Genomic DNA, 26261 nt, shown 5'->3' on the forward strand with positions numbered 1-26261 from the left:
CGCTTGGGACTGTACAAAACAATTAGCAGACATGATTCCTGCCTCCTAAAAGAGCTTACAAGCTAGTGGGGGAGACACTAAAATCACAGATAGGAAGGAAAAGGGGATGTGTGTACTTTTCTAAGTGCTTCGTACAGTGTGCTCTACACACGGGAAGCACTTAAGCAGGGGGCTTAGTGGAAAGAGCACAGGCTTGGGAGTCAGAGGTCGTGAGTTCTAATCCCAATTCCGCCACTTATTAACTGTGTGACTTTGGGCAAGTCACAACTTCTCTGTGCCTCAGTTACCTCATCTGTAAAATGGGGATTATGACTGTGAGCCCCACATGGGACACCCTGATTACCTTGTATCTACCCCAGAGCTTATAACAGTGCTTGGCACTTAGTAAGCACTTAACAAATACCACCATTATTATTTTTATTATTATTGATTGATTGATGCTCAAGGGCTGGTGCTCAAGTAATAGGCCATGAAAGATACCTATATAGGTGCCAGGGAAGGTGATGCACAACAGTTAGCAGCAGTGGGGGATGTTGGGGGGGGGGGGAACGCAAGCAGGGGAGAGGACAGATTAATTGGGGGGAAAGCCTCCTGCGTTAGTGATTTCAGAAGGGCTTAGACAATGGGGAGAGTGGTGGTCTGACAGGTGAAGGGGGGAGGGGATCCAGGAAGAGGGGAGTGTGAGCAAGAGGTCAGCATTGAGAGAAATGTGAACGAGGCAGTGAAATGGGAGTTGACCAGACTGCTGTCATCTCCTGGCCCCGAGCCCACTTGCTGATGTTCTAACAAGGAGCTTCAAATTGCCCACCCAGAGCACTTCCGCAATCCGAAACCAGTCTGTTCCCCCAGGTTCTTTAATCCTCCAAAACCTCCATGAGGGAACTCCCCCCCGGACCTCCTTTCCTTAGCTCGACGAGCCTTTCCGCAGTCTCTCTCGGGATGCCCTTGTGGCTGCCTCTGCCCGGGATTCCATGGCGCCTCCCCAACCCGTGCCCAGCAGTGGTCATAGATGCTTGGTCCACTCTGTCTACTCTGCCCCAGGGGGGGGGCCCCTGTGTCCCCATGACTGGGCAGGGGAAGCAGCATGACCTCCTGGAAAGAGCACGAGCCTGGGAGTCAGAAGACATGTTAGTTTTCATCCTGGCTCAGCCACAACCCTGTCTGACCCTGGGCAAGTCATTTAACTTCTCTTGGAGGTACCCTCACTTTCCTTATCTGCAAAATGGGGATACAAAACCTGTTCTCTCTCAGATTGTGAGCCCCAGATGGGACTCGGTTATCTTGCACCTACTCCAGTGTTTTAGTACAGTCCTTGGCTCACAGCACTTAGACACCACAAACATTAGGGGCCACAAGAGGGGCACTCTGCCAGGACAGAGTGGCAGAGAGGGGCCCCCGCTACTGCTTTCTGCAGTCCCCCTTCCCCTGGGTGGTGTAAATAGGAAACAAAGGACAATAAGGATTAAGGTACTTTTTATTACAAAACTCTATACAGTGAAGAGTCAGACAAAACAATGCAATTCTATCTGGTGGGTGCACATATCTCTATCATGTCGGCATATGGAGACAGAGAGCTATTTCTATATAGTTTCTACTTGAATCCTGGTGAAATTCTGTGACATCCCAAAATGCCTAATTCTACCAACTACTGGTCAACAAGGACGCCCATAACACAAACAGCACAACCAGTCGCCATGCTGGCTCCTCTATTCTACGTGGCAGCAGCACCAGCCACCGACCCAGAACACACACCTGGGAGCGGCTGTTAGCTCCCACAGGAAACCAGGTGGTTCGCCCACTTAGAAAAATAGGGGAATCATATCCATCTACACATTAGAAAGGAGGAATATATTATTTCAAACATTTAACTAGTGCATACTGACATCCGGCCTGTGGCATATCTAGAACACATGCATTCAGGTCCAACGACATAGAGTGCACACTGGTGTCGATGCAGGGAGAGACCCGTGTCCGTGGCCTGACAGAAACCCGACTGACACACACGGCGACGGCACCCCAGAGCCAGATGAAAGGGATAAACGATCTCAGGTTAGTTTCCAAGCTCACTTCTCTAGGTAGGCTACGGATCATCTTGCGGAAGAAAAAAGGAAACCATCAAAACACAGCAAATTCAAGGGCTTTTCTTCAATTCGCAAACTACATGCCCACCGTCACATTGAAAAAATCGAAAAGCAACAACACAACAAAAATCCAAGAGAAAAAAAGAAGAGGCTTTACACACACACCCACACCCACACCCACACACACACACACACAAAATTCAAAGCACGAGAAATCCTACTCACTTTGAACCTATTCCATGTGCTTATGGAACAGTCCCGCGAGTTTGAGGAGGACTGTGCTCTCACTCCATGTGCCGGTCACGGCGGGGGTGGAAAAGTCCTTTTTGGGTCTTTCCTGCAGCAAGCAGTGCCGACCAGAGCTTGTCAGAAAGCCCTTTGGGAGGGCCCACAGCTGGGAAGATTCGCTTAGCACTGCAGAGAGCGCCAATGAGCGCAGGAACGAATCAACACTTGGATTGGTTTTGCCTGACCGCAGCCTGCCATTAATGACCGCTTGGCGGTCCAGCACAGGCGGATGAGACGATTGTTGAGCACGGAGGGGACCGCCGCCCAAACAGCAGCAGGGAAGCACTGGTCCACCAGGGGCTGGGCGTGCAAGGAGAGGATCTGCGAGAATCCCCCGGCCAGACCACTGCTCTGTTCTCCAGGAGGCGGTGGGCGGGATTTAGAGACCTCCCCCACCCCCACACCGCCCCCATCGCCTGGCACCGAGGGACTCTGAAGGTGCGGTGATACTAGCCCTTGTTCCGACAGTCGCGTCGGGAACGGGAGAATTCTGTGGTGGACCAAAGCCGGCCGGAGCCTGGTGGAAGCAGCTCAGCTCGAGCACCATCCACTCTCCCCTACACTGAAGTTATCAGCAAGCCTTTGCATACCTTCTGGAGGGAAGAGATGCAAGAGATCCAATTCAGACCAACCGGTCACCACTCGGGCATGAAACACTGACCGAGAAGGAAGAACACCAGTAACAGAAGTCCGGAGGCAGGCAGGTGAGATGCCGATTCCGTTTTCCAAATTTTCCGGGAGTGTGGAGGCGGGTTTCTAGTTGTGCTAAGCACAGTCACTCGCCAGTCTGCCTGAAGGCCACCTGCCCCCAGGAGCTGTGGCCGCTGAACAGCTGAGCAATCTGTGGATTTGAGGACCCATCACCTCTGGGGAAGGATATCAGACTTATTTCACCGGTGGGACATGGGCCGAACGCTGTTCCCTAGCCGGGCTGGAGAGGAATTTCAGTTCGGTTTTTTGACAGGCCACAGAACCCAGTTCACTCCACGGCTTCATTTCCGTTGGCTTTTCTCTCAATCTGCCTGTTGTTCTGGTAGTAAGAAAAGGCAACCGGGGGAGTCTGACACGGCATGAAGATCTAGATCTTAAGTATTTCTTCAACAATGCCAAAAAGTTGGTAATACAAAGCTTGTAAATTTCCGAAGTTCTCAACAGATGAAAGGATAAAGTTCCAGTCTTTTTGCAAATGGGATGGAACTGTAATATGATACACAGGAGGGAGCGGCATGTCTGCTAGAGGGGGAGAAGGCGACAGGTGAAGGGAGAACGAGAGCACGGTCTCCATTGACTTGGGGCATCTGACCTGATCCCGAGAGTGAGCCTGCTTTGCCCTCGGATTAGAGCCAGTAGCGACCCCAAGACCAAGTGCACGGAGCCGAGGCTTTGGATAGTGCAGGACAAAAGGAACTCAAGCACCAGGTGACACACACACGAAATCAACCCCAGGCAAAATCTCTCTCACACCCAGACACCCCTCCCAACACACACACACACACACACACACACTCACGGCAACACACACACACACACACTTCTGGGAACCCGATGGGCTTTTTTGGGTGTTGGTGAAGCAGCATTTAGATCGACTTGTAAGAATCTTGCTTGCTGATGAGAACTTCAAGGAGCCTGAGCTTGGCTTTAATTTTCTTATACTCCCTGTACTCTTCTTGCACTGGAGCACGATCCTCCTTCTGGGCGGTCCTGGAAAAATACAAAGCAACACTTTGGAAAGGGCAGCGGGGTCCCTCGAGCCCACAGAACCCACAGGCTGAGTTAGAGAGGTCCCGCTATGGAAGGATGAGTCTCTGGCAAGAGGCAGAATACGTGCCCCCCCTTCCCCCATCCCCTCCCCTTCTGCTCTGTGGGACTTTAGGGAAGCAAGGCATATGTCTAGGGGATCCTTTTCACCAGGGATGGGCCAATGTGCATCACGCGCAATGACACTCCAAATTTGGTTTCTATGACCACCAGGGGAGGGAGCTGTGACCCCACACCAAAAGCTCCGGGAGGCCCAAGCCCGGGAACCACTTGGTGACTTCATTTCTTCACCACCTCCCTCCTTTGGAACAACATTATACAATACCTCAAATCCAACTCTTGCCCTCAGCCTCTCTTCAATATACATGCCAGCTCACTGAGGAGGAATTCATCTGTCAGCTCCCCAGCTTGGGACAGTCGGGAAATAGCCAGTTTTTCCCGCTGCCAATTCTACCGACTGAGGCTAATTCCCCAACATGCGAACACACACTTCAACCTGTCATGACCATCTGCTCCCAACCCACCACATCCAGTTTTCTCTCGCCGTTGTCCCAAGCCTCCCGTCCTCCCTGCCGATACCCAACCCCACCAGCTCCCCACCCTTTGGCCTCTGGAACCCCTGTTTCCTAGTGAGCAAATGTCCCTCCATCCTACACCTTTTCCTGGCCCGTCACTCCTCATCAAGAGGATGAGGATTAGAGAAGCAGCGTGGCTTAGTGGAAAGAGCATGGGCTTGGGACTCGGAGGTCATGGGTTCTAATTCTGCTCCGCCACTTGTCTGCTGTGTGACCTTGGGCAAACCACTTAACTTCTCTGTGCCTCAGCTACCTCATCTGTAAAATGAGGATTAAGACTATGAGCTCCATGTGGGACAACCTGATTACCTTGTATCTACCTCAGTGCTTAAAACAGTGCTTGGCATATAGTAAGCGCTTAACAAATACTATTATTATTATTATTATTATCCAGGATACCTGGCTCAGCTTGGCCAACCCTTTGTGGTAATAATAATGTTGGTATTATTGTTGGTATTTATTTATTGTTGGTTGTTATTAATGTTGGTATTTGTGGTGCCCTGCCACACTCTCCCGAAGGGGTAGGGACGGCCTTTTCCTTCTCACACTCTCAATGCTGCTTTCACATCACCTCTTACCTGCACAATATCCAATATCCAGTAGCTCTGCCACCTACTCTGTCTTCTTCGAGTTGCCATCACCTACTACTGACCTCCTGGTCCCACCTCCACATTTCCAACAGACTTTCATGTTTTGGCTTCACTAACACTGTCCTCTCCTGGTTCTCTCCTATCTTTCTGACTGCTGTTTTTCAGTCTCTTGCACGGGCTCCTCGTCTGCCTTCTACCCTCTAACTATGGGAGTTCTGGGTCCCCTTCCATTCTCCATCTACATCCACTCATCTGGAGAACTAATTTGCTCCCGTGGCTTCAACTACCATTTCTACGTGGCTGATCCCGAAATCTACATCTCCAGCCCTTATCTGTCTCCTTCTCCCCAGTTTCATATTTCCTTCTGCCTTCAGGACATTTCTACTTGGATGTCTCTTTGACACCTAAAACTAAACACTGTTCAAAACCGAGCTCATCATCCCATCGAAACCCTGTCCTCTCCATCACTTTAGACACCATCCTGTGTCTCACAAGTTTGAAACCAGGCGTTATCCTCAGCTCATATATCTCATTCAACACACTCCCAATCGGTCACCAAATCCTGTCGGTTTATATTTTACAACATCTCTAGAATCCATCCTTTCCTCTCCAAACTATTATGCTGATCCAAACACTTTTATCCTATCCCACCTTGACTACTACATCAGATTTCTTGCTGACTTCCTTGCCTGCTGTCTCTCCCCACTGCGGTCCTTACTTCACTCTCCTGCCCAGATCACCTTTCTAGAAATGTTCAGTCCACATCACCTCACTCTTCAAGAAACTCCAGTGGTTGCCCATCCACCACCACAGAAATACCTTACCATTGGCTTTAAAGCACTCCATCAGCTCACCCCCTCCTACCTAACCGCACTGATTTCCTACTACAACCCAGCCTGCATACTTCCCTCCTCTAACACCAACCTACTTACTGTACCATAATTTTGTCTATCTCATCCACATCCTCCCTCTGGCCTGGAACTCCCTACCCCTTCATATCCGACAGACCACCACTCTCCCCACCTTCAAAGCCTTATTTAGAAAAAACAAAACATATCACATCTCTTCCAAGAGGCCTTCCCTGACTAAGCCCTCATTTCCCTTGCTCCCCCCTCCCTTCTCTGTCTCACCTATACACTTGGATCTGTACCCTCCAAGCACTGGATACTCACTCTACCCTCAGCCACAAACATTTCGGTACATATCCATAACTGACTTTAATGTCTGCCTCCCCCTCTAGAATGCAAGCTCCTTGTGAGTGGGAAATGTGTCTACCAACCTCCCCAATTAATACAGCGCTCTGGACATAGTACGCACTCAAATACCCCCGACTGAGTCTTCTCCTCCCTACTCCTTGGTGACCTCCACATCCCTTCTCTGCTTCTACCCTCATCCAGCTGAACACAGCTGGTGGAAATCCCGAATCCAGGCAGATCTGGTCTGCTTTGTTATAACTGGGCCATCTCTTCCACTCGGTAACACTGCCTCCCCTCACTCCAGTCCCCCATTCTATTGTCCTCCCACCCGGCAGCCTACACAGCCATTCCAGACCACTAAACTTCCTTTCGAAGCGCCCAGGGCCCCCACCTCGCCCGCTTTTAACCCCTGATGGTCTTTATTGGCATCAGACAAGAATGTCTCTAAGCCCCACCTCAGCTCCCCACTTATCTCTCCCCAGGCAGTCTCCCGTCTGCCTTCCAAATCAATTCCCTCTACCTGCCCTCTGAACCCATCTCCTCTCACCATTTAAAAATACCTCACTCCCACTCTCCTTCCTTCCCTTATGGCCATTTCCAACCTCTTGCGCTCTGTCTGTTCCTTTCTTTTTGCCTTCAAACACGTCCTGGCCTTCCTACACTAAAAAAGCATAGCCCCGGGTGCTATAGCCCCAACTCCCTGCCCCCATTCCTGTCCAAACCCTGGGACGTTGGCCTAAGTGACTCCCTGCCATCGGGTTTCACTTCCTTCACTTCGCTGAGGTCACTCCCTGGCCACCAACGACCTCTTCAGAGCCTAATCCAATAGGCTTTGATTCGGTCATCCTCTTCAGCCTGCTGTCCGCCTGGGACCCTGGCCATTGCCGCCTTTGTCTGGAAACGCTTTCTCGCTTCCACTTCACTGACTCGAAGCTATCTCCCAGCTCTCTACTTCTCTAGCTGACCCTTCTTGGCCTCCTATCTCTCACCCCCTAACTATGGGTGTCCTACAAGGCTCAGTTATGGGTCTTCCCCACTACTTTTCTCACTCCACATTCTCTCTCTCGGCAAGCCCATCCTTGGCACGGCTCTGCTGAGGCAGCCAAAACTAAGGTCACTTCTGGGACCTCTGGCAGCTATGACTGGCCAAGTGATCTTGGTTTTATGAGAGCCATTCCCCAGAGGCCTGACATTTGCCCTCGACTCTATCACTGCCCAGCAAGGGCGCCAATAAATCAATAGAACTGATCAAGCACTTACTATGTACGGAGCCCTAAACTAAGTAAACACTTGGGAGTGGGTGGGTGACCTGATTCCCAGGGTGCAGAGCCGAGAGGGGGCCAACGTAGCTCCAGTTTCCAGCCAACCGCCACCTCTCTGGGAGGGGCCAGCTGGGCCGCCCACAGCCGTGCGCCCCTGAACTGAGGCCCCTGCTCTCCAAGACCAAGGGACGCAAGGGTGGGGGTGGGAAGGGTGTAGACCAATCACGGCCCTCCCCACCCCCAGCCTTACCTCAAAAGGGCCCCAAGGTGGGCCGAGCCCCCTAGTTTAGGTGGGGTGGGGGTGGGTGCCTGACCGAAACGTGGGACCTGAGAGAGTCGATGACCTGCAGAGCCCCATGGGGGCGAGGCCTCAGAATTTGGGGATCTGTAGCTCTGCAGCCCCAATCTCACCAGAGGAGCCAACGCTCCGGATTTCACGCCCCCACGGCCCACCCCCCGACGCCACTGGCTCCTTCCCGCCCCGTTCGTGTCCGGCTGGCAGGAGGGCTGGGGTCCATCCACGCATAGCACTCTCGTTTCCTTTCAGCCCTGTTCTGGGAAGAGTCCAAGGACTTGGTCTGGCCTGAGGCCGTCACACGACGCGGAAAACAGGGTGAAGGCGCCACCCAGTGGGGAAGAGCTTCACCGCTGGTTCAGCGATTCCTGCATCAGCGGACCAACCTTCCGTTCTGTTGATAAAATGCTTCTTCAAACTCCCGCAGCATTTTGCGGAGCTTCTTCTTTTCAGCTCTGGCTTTCCAAAGTTGCTCCAATAATTCGGGCCTGAAAATCAAATTGGGAGACAGCACCCCATTATCCTTGGACACCACCTCCCTGCCCCATCCTCCCCTTGAGGAGACCAAGAGGCTCAAGAAAACAAGGGACCACCTTGTTCACATCCACTTAGCAGACTGGGAGAGTTGTTAGGCAGAGAAATCATTCCCAGTTTAAAGCTCAAGGAAGACAACCTTCAGCGACAGTCAGAGCGAGAGCAACCACCTGGGGTAACAGTGAGGAGACGGCCGGTCACGGTTTATTTTAAAAAAAGGTGGCTCCAGAAGCTCAGCCAGAAGGCACTGTCACCGCCACCACATGGCACACTGCTGCCCGGAGGACGGGGGCAGATGAAAACCAGAGAGCGCCCATACGCCTCACAGTGACGATGTGACGATGTGGACGTCTTGGTAACTGGGGTATCGAGGAGTTTCCTGAACAAGAGACCTGGCCACGGGCCCGACTGGTCCCTTGGATGGGTCTTTCCTCCAGAGAAACCAGGTCGGTTCCGGGAAACTGTTACTTACACAGATGCTGCCCGGGCACTGGACAGGCGGAGGTCCAGAGCCAATTTTTCTTGACCCTCCTCAACATCAGATTCAGAATTTTCAACAGAACTTGAAAAGGACTGAGTCGGCGCCACGGTTTTCAAAACATCACTCAACTCGCTTAGATTGACTCCCTGCTCCTCTTCCTCCTCTTCTTCCTCCTCCTACAGAGACACCAGGAAATAAACAGATCACACATAGGCCATGCTGGCCAACTCGAGCTTTCAGGCAGCAGGTGGCAAAGAGATACCTTGATTTCTTCAAAGAAGTGAGCCGTCTCTCCTTCTATGATTGGCTGCAGCACCTGACCCCGCCGCTTGGTGGAAGGGGATCCCTGCAACAGTCAAACATCAATCACTGAGCCATCAGTCACACCTTCGAGACTGTAAGCTCCATGAGAGCAGGGAACATGTCTACCAACTCTGTTGCGTTATCCTCTCCAGTGCTTAGTACAGTGCTCTGCACACAGGAATTGCTCTATCAATAGCAGTGACTGATTGACTGATTTTTCAGTCCTGGAGATAAGCCAGTGTTCCGCCAGAGGAATCCCAGGGCTTCTTATAACTGTTTCTGCCATGGCATGGGAAATAGGCTGTTTTAACAGTCTCACACAGACAAGACAAACAAGTTGGCTGACTCCTGTCTTCCTCTGATCTCAACTCTTTTTTTTGCCTATTGACCACCCTCACCACTCTCCTAGGATTAACCGAGCACTTGCTACATGCTGGGCCAACCCAAGGCCAAGCTGAAGACCCAGTCTTTGGGCATTCACAAATTCTAATCAGGGCGGGGAGGGGGAGCGGTAAATATCCTAAAGGACAGACTTTTCCCAAGCAAAGCCATGGGGGCCAAACAGCTACTCCAACCAGAGAACAAGGCCCAAGTTCCTGAGGGGGAAGAAGGGTTTACTTCGCTTACGAGGATGGGGGTGATACTGGCCCTGGTCAACATCTGCTTCACGAGTCGGTATCGGTCATAGAGAGGTTTGACGATGTGTCTCTCTTCTCTAGTCACCTGAAACAAGGGGCGGGGAGGAGGGGGGATGGGGAGGTCAGCCCACTGGCAATGGTCGTTCGAAGCTGAAAGTGCTCCACGGGCTTTGAACATCAAGGTAATCCTTTCCCAGAATTCAAGAGCAGCTTAACTAGGAATAATCACCGCAGCATCCCCTGCAACTGCCTCCACAACGTCTGGCAGAAGCCCAAGAGGAAGAGTGGAGAGAGAGTGCTCAAGCCGAGGCCGGGCTCGTCTGGATTTCAATCACCGGGGTGGATTGCAACTCCCTCACCTGGCCCACTAGTGGTCCCCTTGGGAATCAGCAAAAGTTTGGGGACTCTGGCGTTCGACAGTATGGGGCTCCCAAAGTCCCAACTGGGTGGCCCTGGAAGTTGCCTCTCCCAGTGGTGCTTAGCCACTTGGGACCTGGCAGGGTGAACCCAGGGGTTTAAAGTAACAATCCTACACACTGGCTAAATGGCAAAAATTTAGCTGACTGGGTGGAATAACCGCTTATCAAAAATGCCTAAATCCACATTTTTAACTGACATAGGCAAGTTGCTGATTTTATACAAAACTGGCTTGTGGCGATCTCAGCCGGACTCAGTTTTCTGGAAATGCTTCCACATCTGCATCCATATGACACCCCAGGCAGTAGTAGCTGGGTAAAAGAGTCACCTCGGCCTTTTTACAGCAGAGCACAGCAGTTGATTTCAGCAAGAGAAAGACAAGTCGGATGGACAGAGAGGCAGACATTACCGGTCTCCCATGCTGACTTTCATAGTAGAGGAGGCTTTTCTGGAGAGAGGTTTTCTCTTCAGCCATTTGGTCTTTGGTCATTTTCTAAAAGAAAAGAATAGCTCACATTGGCACTGGGCAGCAGGGCTCTCCAGGGACCTCAGTGCTCCCAGAAGCCCGGCACCCAAGTTGGCACAGATCAGATGGACTAGATTTTTGGGGGTGGAGGGAAGAAAAACAGCACATGGGCCTGCCTGCTCCCCTGGCTCTTGTAGGGAGTCACCTTTCTCCAGCCTCAACCCCAATGGGAATTTCTGCCACTCGATCTTCCTTGCACCATTTTGTCAACTCACAGGAAAGTCACTGGGCTGGCAGGGCCAAAAATGGGGGCTGGCCTTCAAGAAGAAGGCCATGGGTACCAGGCAGGATAGGTAGCAGCCTCCTCTATCTTTTCTAAATCTCCAAGGTGGCAAGTCTCCCTTCACATCAGAGGCCTGCTTCAACACTTGGGAGAATCTGGGAATCTGGAACAAATGCTAGAATACATTCTCACTGGATGCCCAGTACAAGCAGACTCCTCCAGCCTCAGCAAGGGAAACCCAACAACAGTCTCAAGGGGTGGCTCTTAGGGCTTCGAGTTTCTCTCAAATCCAAGTGAAAACTGTGACAGATCTGACAGGCAGCAGGCCCACTAAAAACCAGCATGACCCTCCCCAGCCCCCCAGCTGCTCTCTCATCTATTGGGCACTGCGTTTCAGCCAGTCTAGAGAGCTCTCTAACTGTTCTAGAGCAGGATGTGGGGTTGGCTTACTTTAATGTCTTCTGGGAGGCTTCTCTCAACACGCTTTTCCTTCAGCTTCTTCAGGATCAGTTCCAGAGTGGCTTCTTTAGAGGGCTTCTTCTCCTTCTGCGTGACTCTGGGCTCGTCTCGGTTCTCTTCATTGTCATGGCCAACGCAGGAGCCAAAGCTCTTCGGAAGAGTGTTACTGCGAGGGCGGGTTTGAGGCCCGAATTCTCCCTCTGAGGTTTTGTGCTTGGAATCTGCATGTCAGAGCCCCATAGGAAAGAGACTGATTAGGGCTGTAACCAAACTTGTTCAACCAGGGCAGGACAGGCCAGCCAACCTGGGAGTCAGCTTCGGCTGCCTGCGAACCGTCCACCGACTGGTCAGACCTTGACTGGGGCCAAGAGACCCGAGACTCACCAAGGAGCCATCAAAGTGTGGATCCCGGTCACTGGGTCAGCCTGTGCCTCTCCTCACTTGGTCGAAACTCAGAAAATCTGGACAACCCCAAACTCAAACTCATGAACTTTCAAAGCATTCACAGCAGGAGACAATGTCACCAACTCAATCCCGCCCAGAAACCTGTGCTTAGAAACCGTTCTACAGAAGGGCTGTACTGGCCAGTCAAAACCCAAGGCCCATGTCTTGATCGGGGGAATAATTCACCGAGCTTTGTCCTTAAGGGCAAGTTCTGACTCTCTTCCCCTCCCCCACCCCCAGCCATGGTAGGGAATTAACGTGCCGAGCTCTTGGAGGATTTGGGGATACGTGACCAGGAGCCTAATCTGACTCTGGGCCTCAGCGACCATATGCTGAGTTTAAAAACACTGGAGGCTGTATGTACTTTCCTCCAGCACGGCTCAGTTTTCAATGGGGACAGAGGAAAACATCCCGCCACCTAATTGGTGCAGGAGGAATCACCACAAATTTTTCCCAAGGGTCCTTAAGTTGTCAAGTGAGTTTCAGAAACTTTCATGAGCTTTAGCCTGAGAAAACAAACTCCACAATCCCACCCCCAACAAAAACCGCCCCTTTCTCAAATGCTGCTTCAACATTTGCCACCCACGCCCGTCGCCCTTGCCAATTGTTCCAGACATTTAAACTCCCTCCTCAGGCCCCCTGTCCCCCGTCTCCCTCATCCCTTTCCCCCAATAACCTGGCCACCTACTTTATTAAGAAAATTACACTATCAGGCGTGAGCTCCCTAAAATCTCCCCTGCCCGTCCTCAGCTCCTCCCTCCTCCAGCCCCCTCTTCAATTTTCCCATCCTTCACAGCAGAATCTCTAGAGATTGCCTGCCTCCTCTCAAAATCCACCCCTTCCACCTGTGCATCTGACCCCATTCTGCCACACCTTATCGAAACTCTTGCCCCCTCTCTTCTTCCCTCCTTAAAAGTCATCTTCAACTGTTCATTCACTTTCCAGTGGCTTCTTCCCCACTGCTTTCAAACATGCCCATGTCTCCCCTATCCTAAAAAAACCCCTCCCTTGACCCCATGGCTCCCTCCAGTTATCACCCCATCTCCCTCCTACCATTCCTCTCTAAACTCCTAGAGCGAGTTGTCTACACCCACTGTCTCAGATTCCTCTCCTTCAATTCTCTTCTTGACCGTTCTCCCCCCGCCCCTCCATTTGGCTTCCATCCCCTTCACTCCACAGAAACTGCCCCCCTCAGAGGTCATCAGTGATCTCTTTCTTGCCAAATCTAATGACTTCCTCAACCACTCAGCTGCCTCTGACACTGTGGACTATCCCCTTCTCCTAGAAACATTAGCCAATCTTGGCTTCACTGACTCTGTCCTCTCCTGGTTCTCCTCCTCTATCTCTGGCCATTCATTCTCATTCTCCTTCATGGGCTCCTCCTGTCCCTCCCGTCCCCTAACTGTGGGGATCTCTCAAGGTTCAGTTCTGGGTTCCCTTCTATTCTCCATCTACACCCACTCCCATGGAGAATTAATTTTCTCCCATGGCTTCAACTACCACCTCTGTGCGGATGATACCCAAATCTACATCTCCAGCCCTGATCTCTCTCCTTCTTTCCAGTCTTACATTTTCTCTTGCCTTCAAGACATCTACTTGGATGTCCTTCCATCACCTCAAGCTTTACATGTTCAAAACAAAGCTCCTATCCCGCCTGGATTACTGCATCAGCCTCCTTCCTGACTTCCCTGTCTCCTGCCTCTTGTCACTCCAGTCCATACTTCGTTCTGCTGCCCGGATCATTTTTCTAGAAAAACATTCAGGACGTGTCACCTCACTCCTCATAAAACTCGACTGGTTGCCCACCCACCTCCAAGTAGAACAAAAACTCGTCACCGTTGGCTTTAAAGCACTTCACCACCTTGTCCTCTCCTACCTCACCTCACTACTGTGCTGCTACAACCCAGCCCGCACACTTCACTCTTCTTATGCTAACCTTCTCACTGTGCTTCGATCTTGCCTATCTTGCCACCAGCCCCTAGCCCACATCCTATCTCTAGCCTGGAACACCCTCCCTCCTCAAATCCGACAATTACTCTCCCCCACTTCAAAGCTTTACTGAAGGCACATCTCCTCCAAGAGGCCTTTTCAGATTGGCTCCCCCCACCCCACCTTTCCTCTTCTCCCACTCCCTCTACCTCACCCTGACTTGCTGCTCCCTTTGTTCTTCCCCCCTCCCAGCCCCACAGCACTTATGTCCATATCTGTAATTTATTTATTTGTATTGATGTCTGTCTCCCTCGACTAGGCTGTAAGCTCATTAGAGGCAGGAAAGGAGTCTGTAACTCTCCCAAGCGCTTAGTACAGTGCTCTGCACACAGTAAGCAATCAATAAATATGACTGAATGAATGACAAGTCTGATCCATGTACTGGGGAGGGAAAGTGGCAGTTGTCACATTCAAATCCAGGAGCAGGATGGAAAGGGATGGATTCTCAAAACCGTCTCTTCCCTGAATGGCCATGACCGTCCACATACTCTTGTTTGAACCGAACCACCCCGAAACAACCATCTTTTCTACCTTTAATTTGCTTCTTTAGTTTAGTGAGCTCGGTCATCCACTTCACCACCTTAGGATTGGCTGCTATGTCGCTGTAGGAGGGCTAGGCGGGAAAGAAAATGAAGAACACGTCACAAGTGCACAGAAAAAGCAGCAACAGAAAGAAGTCCGCATCAACATGTGCTCTTTGCCCGAGTGAGCGATGGAGATTTGCTACCCTCAGACTTGTAAGTCTTAATCCCTTGGCTCCCCAACTCCCCAAAACACTCATTTCATGATAACAAGGGCCAGCCACAAAAACTCACTTTACTGTTCTTTTCTTTTTCAAATTGCTCCTCAAATTGTCTGATTTTCTTCTGAAGCTTCTTCACCAGCTGATAGGGTGTTTTTTCATCCCGTTTGTCATCTTTGGAGCTGAAGGATGCTCTCCGAGTCCTAAATGAGAGAAAAGTGAGGAGGGAGAAGGACTGTCCAGTCCACTCCCATGTGCAACACAGGTACCAGCTGCCCACCCCATGTCCCAGAAGGAACAGATGGATGAAGAGACTCACTGCCCTGTGCTTCCAGGCAGGCAGGTTCTACTTCTGGGCCCTAGGCAACCACTGCAGAATGCTGGGTAGGGGGCTAGGGTCCGGGCCAGTAGTCCATCCACAGGTCAGAGGACTCCCTCCACCCCAGCAGAATCTACCTAACTCTGCTCTGAGGAAGGGGGCAGAAGAGAAGTCTGCTGCCTCCCCAGGATCTCAAGACCACCAAAGAGAACTCCAGGTAATGTTCACTCTGGGACACTTTTCATCTACAGGACAAGACCAACACCATCCCAATTTTTTTTAACAGTACTTTTTGAGGGCTTACTATATGCCAGGCACTGTTCTAAGTGCTGGGGCAGATACAAGGTCATCAGCTTGGATGGACACAGTCCTTGCTCCAACTGAGGCTTGTGGTCGATTTCAAATTTATCAATTTTCTCTGCTCACCTTGCTCCATTTTCTGAGAGAACCAAAGTGGGACATGGGGCCAGCCCTCTCTGCCTTCTACCTCACCTTCCAGTGAAAGCATCTGGTTTGCCATTTACACTCTGAAGGAAAGAACACTTGGGTTTTGGGCCAGCCAGAGGTGGCAAGACCAAGAGTCTAACCAGCTCACCGCTCATCTCCTCTCAATAACTGGAAAAGGACAGGCGAGCCGGATTAGGCAGCCAGCAGCCTCCCTAGGCCTACCTCAAGTGGTTCTAATTTCCCAGCAAGGAATCCCACTCTTGAAAAGCCCTACCTTGTCAACACCTGCAAACTGACGAGGCTAGGCCCAGGCACTGAGCTTCGGGACAAAGGAGCTGTACAGCTAGGGCTGTAAGCGTATCCCGCTGGGGCACCAGCACATGGGACGGAGGCGTCCCCATTAATGGGAAGATTCCAGCAACTGGCTTCTACGAGGCCATTCGTCCGCCTGAGCCTGGAAAGGCCCACCAGATCCTGACACGGGCCGGTGTCGTACTCAACGTCCCTGGCCGACTTCTGCCGAGTCTCTGTCGGTGTGACTGAGACCCTTGGCTGCCAGGAGGCACCCCCCTCCCGGAATTCTCACCTGAGGCCCAGATCAAAAGAAGCCAGAAGAGGTAAACCTGCAAGCTCTGGATCGCAAAGCCGAAGCCCAGCCCCTGAAATGACTAGCACTGCTATCTAACCTCCAGCCTCAAAGTGCTTCCCAATCAGCTTCGTCAGACAATTCCCGAGAGGCCAGCATCACGAAAAGGTGAGGCTTAGAGGAAAGAGCCCACATCTAGGAGCGTCACAGGAGCTGGGTGCTAATCCCGGCTTTGCCCCATGCCTGCTGCGTGGCTGTGGGCACTTAACTTCTCTGGGCCTCCATTTCATCCTCTGTAAAATGGAGATTCAATAATTGTTCCCCCTTTCCCTTAGACTGGGGGTGAAACCCTTATGGGATGGGAACTGTGTGCCTGGCACATAGGAAGCGCTTAACAAATACCCCATTTCTTTATGATGATCATCATTGTTCCCCACATTCCCAATGGGAGAAAAATCTCTTCCAGGCACTTTTTTGGAAGTGAATCTCCATACCGCACGAAAGAAAGTGCTTTCAATGAGGAGTCTAACGCTTCTGGATCATGGAGGAAGCGCTGGCTTTGCCCGAAGTCTAAGCTTCGATGCGACAGTATGGGCGGGCAGTCCTCTCCCAGAGGGTGGTGGTTCATTCTTCCAGCTTGTGGGGACAGCTGAGCCTCTCCAGATTCAGAGTCTTCCTGCCAAGACTTAAAGGCAGGAAATGGCTCTACAAAATAAACACAGAGAAAAATGACAAGTCTCCCCCCTACCACAACAGGAAGGTTTGAGAGTCAACAGAGAGATCACATTTGATTTCAATTCTTAAAGCTGTACCGTAGATGCCGCCCGGGAACTGGAGCACTGAAGCCTAAGGAGTAGAGGGAACCGTCAGATCCTGTAACCCTTAATAAGCATGGCCCTTTTCCGGGCCTCTTCGAGCATCAGTCTTCACACTTGGGCATGTCAAGTTTTATTAGTGTCTTCGCACTCTACCTCTGGCTCTTAGCACAGTGTTTGGCAGATAGTATGGGCTTAAAAACACCATCACCATTTCTAAAAAGAGAGGTATGCCCAATAGTAGAATTCATTCATTCAATAGTATTTATTGAGCGCTTACTATGTGCAGAGCACTGTACTAAGCGCTTGGGATGAACAAGTCGGCAACAGATAGAGACAGTCCCTGCCGTTTGACGGGCTTACAGTCTAATCGGGGGAGACGGACAGACAAGAACAATGGCACTAAACAGCGTCAAGGGGAAGAACATCTCGTAAAAACAATGGCAACTAAATAGAATCAAGGCGATGTACAATTCATTAACAAAATAAATACGGTAACGAAAATATATACAGTTGAGCGGACAAGTACAGTGCTGTGGGGATGGGAAGGGAGAGGTGGAGGAGCAGAGGGAAAAGGGGAAAATGAGGCTTTAGCTGCGGAGAGGTAAAGGGGGGATGGCAGAGGGAGTAGAGGGGGAAGAGGAGCTCAGTCTGGGAAGGCCTCTTGGAGGAGGTGATTTTTAAGTAAGGTTTTGAAGAGGGAAAGAGAATCAGTTTGGCGGAGGTGAGGAGGGAGGGCGTTCCAGGACCGCGGGAGGACGTGACCCAGGGGTCGACGGCGGGATAGGCGAGACCGAGGGACGGCGAGGAGGTGGGCGGCAGAGGAGCGGAGCGTGCGGGGTGGGCGGTAGAAAGAGAGAAGGGAGGAGAGGTAGGAAGGGGCAAGGTGATGGAGAGCCTTGAAGCCTAGAGTGAGGAGTTTTTGTTTGGAGCGGAGGTCGATAGGCAACCACTGGAGTTGTTTAAGAAGGGGAGTGACATGCCCAGATCGTTTCTGCAGGAAGATGAGCCGGGCAGCGGAGTGAAGAATAGACCGGAGCGGGGCGAGAGAGGAGGAAGGGAGGTCAGAGAGAAGGCTGACACAGTAGTCTAGCCGGGATATAACGAGAGCCCATAATAGTAAGGTAGCCGTTTGGGTGGAGAGGAAAGGGCGGATCTTGGCGATATTGTAGAGGTGAAACCGGCAGGTCTTGGTAACGGATAGGATGTGTGGGGTGAACGAGAGGGACGAGTCAAGGATGACACCGAGATTGCGGGCCTGCGGGACGGGAAGGATGGTCGTGCCATCCACGGTGATGGAGAAGTCTGGGAGCGGACCGGGCTTGGGAGGGAAGATGAGGAGCTCAGTCTTGCTCATGTTGAGTTTTAGGTGGCGGGCCGACATCCAGGTGGAGACGTCCCGGAGGCAGGAGGAGATGTGAGCCTGAAGGGAGGGGGAGAGGACAGGGGCGGAGATGTAGATCTGCGTGTCATCTGCATAGAGATGGTAGTCAAAGCCGTGAGAGCGGATGAGTTCACCGAGGGAGTGAGTGTAAATGGAGAACAGAAGAGGGCCAAGAACTGACCCTTGAGGAACTCCAACAGTTAAAGGATGGGAGGGGGAGGAGGCTCCAGGAGGCTACTAGTAGAATAGTAGCAGAGGTACTATGAGGTGCAATGCACTGTACTGAACACTTGGGAAACACAAGGCTGTTTGTCTAGGCTAGCATCAGTATCAAGGGTGCTAACGGAGCAGTGAGCACAGAGCACTGTCTTAGACATAATTGGAGAATATAAGAAAGAAATAAAAGACCTGCCCAACCAATCATACATGGCCAAAGAAGGTATTCTGTTTCTCCAGGAGGCATCTTCTGTGAAATCCTGAACAACCGTAGACCACAAAGGACACCGCAGAGCCCTTTACAGCAGAAAGTCCCACGGTGATTCGGAGACCGCTTTCGGTAACCCTGAGCACCCAGTTCCTCGGGAAGGCAAGGGCTGGGTTGTTTCCCACCCCCAGGTTATCACACTCACCTGTCCTGCTGACACAAAACCGCGTGCAGATGCACAAGCAGTTTCTCCGACACCCCGCCATGCCAAGCCCACCTGCGAGCTCACCTTGTTGGAAGAACACCCCTTGGTTCCCTAACTGCATTTTAGCCGAAAATCACACCTAAAGCCTACGGTGCAGCTGCTGCTGCAATTAATTACTCCAGGCTCCGGCAGGCCCCAAGGTAGCAGAAATGAGAACTCTACCCTGCCTGCCTGCCTAAGGAAATGAGCGGAAGGGCCAGACCGCACCACGGGAGGAGGTTGGAGCCCCTTGCCATCACCGGAGAAGCCCAAGCCACTTGAGCTCTTCGGGGCCATCGGGGGACAAATGGCACCCCAGGCGTCCTGAAGGGCTGCAGTCAGCGCCACAGAGCCGCTTTCTCAGCTGGGAAACTCACCACAAGCTACAGCGGGGATGAAAGTTAACGTGCCTTCACCAGATAATTCCCAGCCAAACCGAGAGCACTGCCCCCCGCAATGGTGCCCACCATTCCCCAGAACAGATAGCTGCTCATTGGCTAAGTCGTTCTGTTCAATCGGATGGGGGTGAATGAAGCACCACACTTCCACCACTCTACGGACCACACGAAACTGAACTTTCCACACTATTCGAAGGAAATTTCCCCAGCAGAATTGGCGAAGCAACAAAGCCATCATTTCGAAGCCTTCGGGCCGCAAGAGGCCGAACGGCAATGCTTTTTAGTTGCGTGCCCCATGTGATTCCTGGCCAGGGTCTCCGTGCAACCGTGCCTGGGACTTTACTTCTGGGTCAGTGGCGTGTCGTGAGCCACATCAATCCTTCAGGAGAGCAGTGGAGACAAACCCTGTCACCTTTGCCACCAAGCACAAAGGGACACCCAACAGCTCCCTTCCCAGCGTGCAGCCACACAACAACTCAGCCAAAGAGTGAGCTCGGACCACCCCTGTCCTCACTTCCCAGGGGGAGAGAGATCCAGGGGAAATGTTTGAGAAGGAAGCTCCTGTCTGGGGTGGGGGCGAAGGAGGAGGAGAAGAGAGAGGGCAAGCGCCTGCCCAATTCCCGTTCTCTGGGTGGTACCCCAGGCCCTGCTCCTGGGAGCTCGGTCAACAAGGAGGAGGGCCAGTCACAGGCAAAAAAGACTCACAGCACAAACAGGCAAATACGAACCCAGGCGAGCTGTACTTACCCTCCCCATCTCTCTGCAGGTGCATTGTTTTGAAATCAATGAGGGGGAAAGTGAAAGGGCCTGACGCTAATAAAATGGGGAAGAAATGGCAAAAATACTAAAATGAACATATAGCACACAGTCAGAACAAAACCAAACACGTAGCTAACAAAATACAGAAAGGTTCAAAAGACGTTTCCTGGATCTGAATTTCTCATTACAGCACTCTTCGGGAATTGGGACAGACGACTTCAAAGACAGAGAAACATACGTTTCCGTTAAAACAAAGAAGCAAAAATCAAAACAATGCCTTCTCTGAAATCCCAACTCTGGGAAAATAGACATTCCTGACCAGGAAATCCAAATGAAATCTTTCCTGCCCCACTTGGCTACCCCAAAATCCTTTTCAACTGCTCTTTTCAGAAGCACTGGGTGCTTAAAAAAGCTGCTCCCACTGGTGTCCGGTGTTCAGTGTTAAGCAAGAGGGAGGGCCAGAGGGAGAAATTGGTCGGGTGAGAGAGAATAACTTCCAGATCCCAATACCTCAGTACCCTTAGCTCCACAACAGTTACTTCTGATCTGAGCTGGACGAGGGGGTTATGAAAAATCTACTATTCCCTTTCGGGAGCCATCTGACCCATTGGTTTTGAAGCCGGTGAGCCTATGGCAAGACCACCCCCACTCCTCTGCCATTGGGTGGAGGACAGAGTGCTCATGGGAGAGAAGGAGGAGGAAGAGAAAGTGAGACTCAGGCTGTCATGAGGAAGTGGCGTGGCTTAGAGGAAAGTGCACCGGCTTTGGAGTCAGAAGATGTGGGTTCTAATCCTACTCTGCCACTTATCTGCTGGGTAACCTTGGGCAAGCCACTTAACTTCTCTGTGCTTCAGTTGCCTCATTCATTCAATAGTATTTATTGAGCGCTTACTATGTGCAGAGCACTGTACTAAGCGCTTGGGATGAACAAGTCGGCAACAGATAGAGACAGTCCCTGCCGTTTGACGGGCTTACAGTCTAATCGGGGGAAACGGACAGACGAGAACAATGTCAATAAACAGAGTCAAGGGGAAGAACATCTCGTAAAAACAATGGCAACTAAATAGAATCAAGGCGATGTACAATTCATTAACAAAATAAATAGGGTAACGAAAATATATACAGTTGAGCGGACGAGTACAGTGCTGTGGGGATGGGAAGGGAGAGGTGGAGGAGCAGAGGGAAAAGGGGAAAATGAGGCTTTAGCTGCGGAGAGGTAAAGGGGGGATGGCAGAGGGAGTAGAGGGAGAAGAGGAGCTCAGTCTGGGAACGCCTCTTAAGTAGGGTTTTGAAGAGGGAAAGAGAATCAGTTTGGCGGAGGTGAGGAGGGAGGGCGTTCCAGGAACGCGGGAGGACGTGACCCGGGGGTCGACGGCGGGATAGGCGAGACCGAGGGACGGTGAGGAGGTGGGCGGCAGAGGAGCGGAGCGTGCGGGGTGGGCGGTAAAGAGAGAAGGAAGGAGAGGTAGGAAGGGGCAAGGTGATGGAGAGCCTTGAAGCCTAGAGTGAGGAGTTTTTGTTTGGAGCGGAGGTCGATAGGCAACCACTGGAGTTGTTTAAGAAGGGGAGTGACATGCCCAGATCGTTTCTGCAGGAAGATGAGCCGGGCAGCGGAATGAAGAATAGACTGGAGCGGGGCGAGAGAGGAGGAAGGGAGGTCAGAGAGAAGGCTAACACAGTAGTCTAGCCGGGATATAACGAGAGCCCGTAACAGTAAGGCAGCCGTTTGGGTGGAGAGGAAAGGGCGGATCTTGGCGATATTGTAGAGGTGAAACCGGCAGGTCTCGGTAACGGATAGGATGCGTGGGGTGAACGAGAGAGACGAGTCAAGGATGACACCGAGATCGCGGGCCTGAGAGACGGGAAGGATGGTCGTGCCATCCACGGTGATAGAGAAGTCTGGGAGAGGACCGGGCTTGGGAGGGAAGATGAGGAGCTCAGTCTTGCTCATGTTGAGTTTTAGGTGGCGGGCCGACATCCAGGTGGAGATGTCCTGGAGGCAGGAGGAGATGCGAGCCTGAAGGGAGGGGGAGAGGACAGGGGCGGAGATGTAGATCTGCGTGTCATCTGCGTAGAGATGGTAGTCAAAGCCGTGAGAGCGAATGAGTTCACCGAGGGAGTGAGTGTAAATGGAGAACAGAAGAGGGCCAAGAACTGACCCTTGAGGAACTCCAACAGTTAAAGGATGGGAAGGGGAGGAGGCTCCGGCGAAGGAGACCGAGAATGACCGGCCAGAAAGGTAAGAGGAGAACCAGGAGAGGACAGAGTCCGTGAAGCCAAGGTGAGATAAGGTATGGAGGAGGAGGGGATGGTCGACAGTGTCAAAGGCAGCAGAGAGGTCAAGGAGGATTAGAATGGAGTAGGAGCCATTGGATTTGGCAAGAAGGAGGTCATGGGGATTAAAACTGTGAGCCCCACGTGGGACAACCTGATTACCCTCTATCTACCCCAGCACTTAGAACAGTGCTTGGCACATAGCAAGTGCTTAACAAATACCACAATAGTAGTAATAATAATAATAATAATGACAATAATGAGGGCTCTTGAGAGATGCTAGAAAGCCCACCTGCTGGTGGGGGAGGGTCGGGGGAAAACGAAAGACAATGTAGACTGCTCCAGAGCATGGTTTCCCTCCGGATGGATGACAATCTGTGGGTGGCTGTACCTCCGCCCCCTCCACTTTAGAGACTTGCCAGTAGAATCAACCACAGGATCCACCCAGCCCTTCCACAGCCACCTGACTCCCCAACCGTGAGCGACTTCACGTGGCAACTAGGAGCCGGGCCTGGAACAGCACGCAGGGGTCGGGGCCTAGAACACCGCTCCCTCCCTGGGGATCAAGGCCTCAGAGGACTATCCTTGCCAGGGAACGCTGACCCCAAGCAGTCACGCACTAGCTTGCAGACGTGCTCAGAGCACCACAACTCCAAGCTCAGAGAACCTGTTCCCGTGTTGTCCAACCGGAAAGACTCGCCTTGTGGCTGCAGAGACATGGGCATTCTAATTCACCTGAAAAGGGGAAAACCCCAGCAATAGCATCTCTTCCCACTAACTGGCAATGGCTTCCATCGGCTACCCTGCAGCTCAGATATTAAAAGGTGTGGGGCGGGCTGACGGGAGGCTGGAGTCTCTCCGGAAAGGAGTGGGAGGTTGACAAGAGCAAGTGCTTGCCCTCTGCTTTTTGAGAAATGTTGTCTTGAAAGGTTCCTCAATCTTCACAACTTCACTGCCCACTTTGGAATTTCTGCCTGGCCCACAGCCGCTTGGCAGTACAAGTCCATCCTCGCCTCTCAGGCCCTGGACCTCTAAACTGAGCCACCGCTGCCACCTGTTCCCCGCAAGGCCACTGCACGTCATACTAAAGCCTCCACTGGGAATGCTGCAGCCTGCGTACTGGGGGGAAGGAGGAGGCACTCCAGAACACCCCCTTGTTTGGGCTACTGGAAGGGTTTCCGGGTCCTACCCATTCCCATGGATGAGAGAAAGACCACCACCACGGCCCCCTCACCACTCCTTCCTGGAAAGGGAGCTCGAGCAAGGGCTCCCGCAAATGTTGAAGTTAGATCAGATCACTTAGGGCCCTCGTTCCAGCCACTCCTCACCCTGCCACATCCTGGCCCTCCTTCCAAAGGGATACAGGCCTGAAACCCAGGCGGGTGTCATTACCTTCCCACTTATCTCCGTCAGATGCATTCTTCAGCTCTAAGGGTGGAGTCTGCAGACATGTCGCTTCTCCAAGGACCCCACCACATTCACTTCCTGGTCCGGCAGATTCGTTGTTGGCATTCAAATCACAAATCTTGCTTCCTGAACCCTAGATGCAGAAAAAAAGGGATTTTAAAAAGCAGCCACGGGAATACACAAACCCAGTCTTCTGCACTCTCCAAGGACATGTCTAGAGAGATCGCTTTTGAAGAGAAAACGTTTGAATTGTACAATCTGCCCCAAGGCAAGTTGAGCCATAAGAAAAACATCACCGCCTACTCAGGCCTGGAAAGGCCGTTTGAACAAATAAGGACTTGGCTAGGATGTCCATAAGAGTACTAATTATGGTATTTAAGTGCTTACTAGGTGTCAGGCACTCTTCTAAGCACTGGGGTAGATACAAGTTCATCAGGTTGGATTAACATGGGGCTCACAGTCTAAGTAGTAGGAGACTTAATCGGGAATTAAAATCCCCAGAGGAAGTCCACATCAAAAGCTGACAGGGATATGGCAAATGATGAGCCGTGACGAGGCGAAAGCTGTCCGCTACGACGACAAACCTACCCCCAAAAAAGGAATTCTTACCAGTACCAAATGGGAAGGAGCGTGATCGTTGTCATCCACCAATGCACGCTCTTGCCTAAAAACACAGAGAGAAGGGTGAAATGACTACTTCAAAGAGAAAAGGTGCTTCTACTCAGGAGTTTCTCCCGCCACTAGGCTGTCGGCTCTTTGTAGGCTGGGATCATGTCTGCCATTTGAACTGTCCGCTTCCTAGGACTCAGTACAGGGTCCTGCCCACAATAAGTGCTAAATAAATACCACTGATGATGCAGCGACTGACTGATCGACACACTGGATCACCACAAGAGTGACTCTCTCTTTTCCCCAAGCCTGATGACATGGACGCGGGAGGGGGGAGAAGGCAGCCCGATCCGTCCGTTCTTTGGAGCCCTGGGTCTGGAGATTCCCACCACCTCAATAAGATCCACAGAACCCCTCCATGCTAGAAATGCTGAGTAGTCCCCAAACCCCTCCCTAATCCCCAAAACTGGTTAAAAAAAAAATAGAAATTGAGAGAGAAAGAGAGAGAGAGAGCATGTGCACACGTGAGCGAGCGAGCGCAAGCCACCCTTCCCCTCAAAAGATGTGAGGACAAAAAAAGAGGGAAGGGAGAAATACTCCTGTCAGTCACCTGTTTAAGGCAACGGGGCTCTCATGGGAGCTGAGGAGAGTCAGGGCACTTGGCACAGCTAAGTCCAGTCTTGACCCAAAGCCAGAGTGTGCTCTGCCACTGGGGAGAAGGGGGAGGTAAGCCCCAGGCATCTTCACATCCCTGACCTCTTCCCTGAAACAAGGCAGTGAGGCTCCCCTTCCCTGTTCAGCCCTTGGAGGTCACTTCCCTTCTTCACTGAGAGCAGGGTGGCACAGCTGGACAACCTGTGTCACGGGGTGCTGCCTGACCCCATTTCCCTATTAGCAGCCGAGGGCGCGGATGGTGCGGCTGCAGCCGGGAAATGCCAACAGCTGCCGAGGCGTGCTCCTGCTCCTGGAGCCCGTGCCCACAAGGCGGTCCGGGACTCAGGGAGGGACCGGCGGCCACTGCCAGCTATCCCCAGCACACCACCACGGATGGCAGGGGAAGTACCCTTAATGCAACTCTTAATTTGCCTGAACCGACGAGCTCCCATGTGCTGCTGGGACCCAGAAGCAAGGTAGCTAGCCTACTAACAAGCTGAAGAGGGTAGAAGTGGTCCAAAAAGATCGAGTCCTCCTCACTAAATGGATTCTAATTGCTCTATCAGATCCAGATGTCATCATTGAGGGGTGCCTGTTACCCTTAACATCTTCACCCATAGCCACAGCTCCAACACTCCCTGGGCTGAAAGGGGACAGCCCCTGCCTCCTGAAAGGAAGCTCAAGGAACGTTTATGAACAAGGAGTCTGTGGACCTTAAGGGTTGGGGGATCCTCCAGAGACACGGCTCCAGAGACTCTTCCGACTCCAGGGCGAGACATCCCGGACACAAGAAAGCCTACCCAAGGCCACTCCTCGCACAGACAGCATCGCTTCTGACCTGAATCTGGGATGTGCTAAGGACATCAGCTGGGTTTTAGCTAGGGAGGCACAAGAGGCACGGGTACTGAAGGGAATGGGTGCCACATTACCTCCCAAGGACACCGATGTAGCCACAGCCTGCTCGCTGACCCAGAAACCGGGCCCGAGGATCTATGGGCTGGACAGCCCCCCACCCCTGAGCCCGGAGGCATACACACTTCAGCCACCCAGAGCAGAATCGGAGTGATTTCCTAGGGGGTCAGGAAACCCTGATTTACAGAAACAGACAAGGGACGCACAGCTTTCGATGTGTGTTTGTTC

General features: G+C 52.0%; 1 protein-coding gene across 6 annotated transcripts in view; it reads right to left on the bottom strand.

The window, feature by feature from the left end:
- Nucleotides 1-1456: 1456 nt before the first annotated feature.
- The window catches only part of FAM13B (family with sequence similarity 13 member B), a 79392-nt gene continuing 54587 nt past the window's right edge, over nucleotides 1457-26261 (bottom strand). For 4 of the 6 annotated variants that reach the window (XM_029050184.2, XM_029050186.2, XM_029050182.2 and 1 more), the window contains 12 exons: nucleotides 24468-24522; nucleotides 23844-23991; nucleotides 16648-16858; nucleotides 14875-15004; nucleotides 14591-14672; nucleotides 11618-11847; nucleotides 10828-10911; nucleotides 9991-10086; nucleotides 9323-9406; nucleotides 9052-9236; nucleotides 8432-8533; nucleotides 1457-4070 (listed from right to left, as the gene is read on the bottom strand). In XM_029050184.2, coding sequence (XP_028906017.1) covers nucleotides 3947-4070; nucleotides 8432-8533; nucleotides 9052-9236; nucleotides 9323-9406; nucleotides 9991-10086; nucleotides 10828-10911; nucleotides 11618-11847; nucleotides 14591-14672; nucleotides 14875-15004; nucleotides 16648-16858; nucleotides 23844-23991; nucleotides 24468-24522 — 1531 coding nt within the window. In that variant the 3' untranslated portion in view covers nucleotides 1457-3946. Of the gene's footprint in view, nucleotides 4071-4452; nucleotides 4504-8431; nucleotides 8534-9051; nucleotides 9237-9322; nucleotides 9407-9990; nucleotides 10087-10827; nucleotides 10912-11617; nucleotides 11848-14590; nucleotides 14673-14874; nucleotides 15005-16647; nucleotides 16859-23843; nucleotides 23992-24467; nucleotides 24523-26261 lie in introns of all 6 variants that reach the window. The other 2 variants (XM_029050183.2, XM_029050185.2) reach the window with 2 other exon arrangements.

The sequence above is a fragment of the Ornithorhynchus anatinus genome, chromosome X1, assembly GCF_004115215.2.
Source record: "Ornithorhynchus anatinus isolate Pmale09 chromosome X1, mOrnAna1.pri.v4, whole genome shotgun sequence".
Lineage (NCBI taxonomy): Eukaryota > Metazoa > Chordata > Mammalia > Monotremata > Ornithorhynchidae > Ornithorhynchus > Ornithorhynchus anatinus.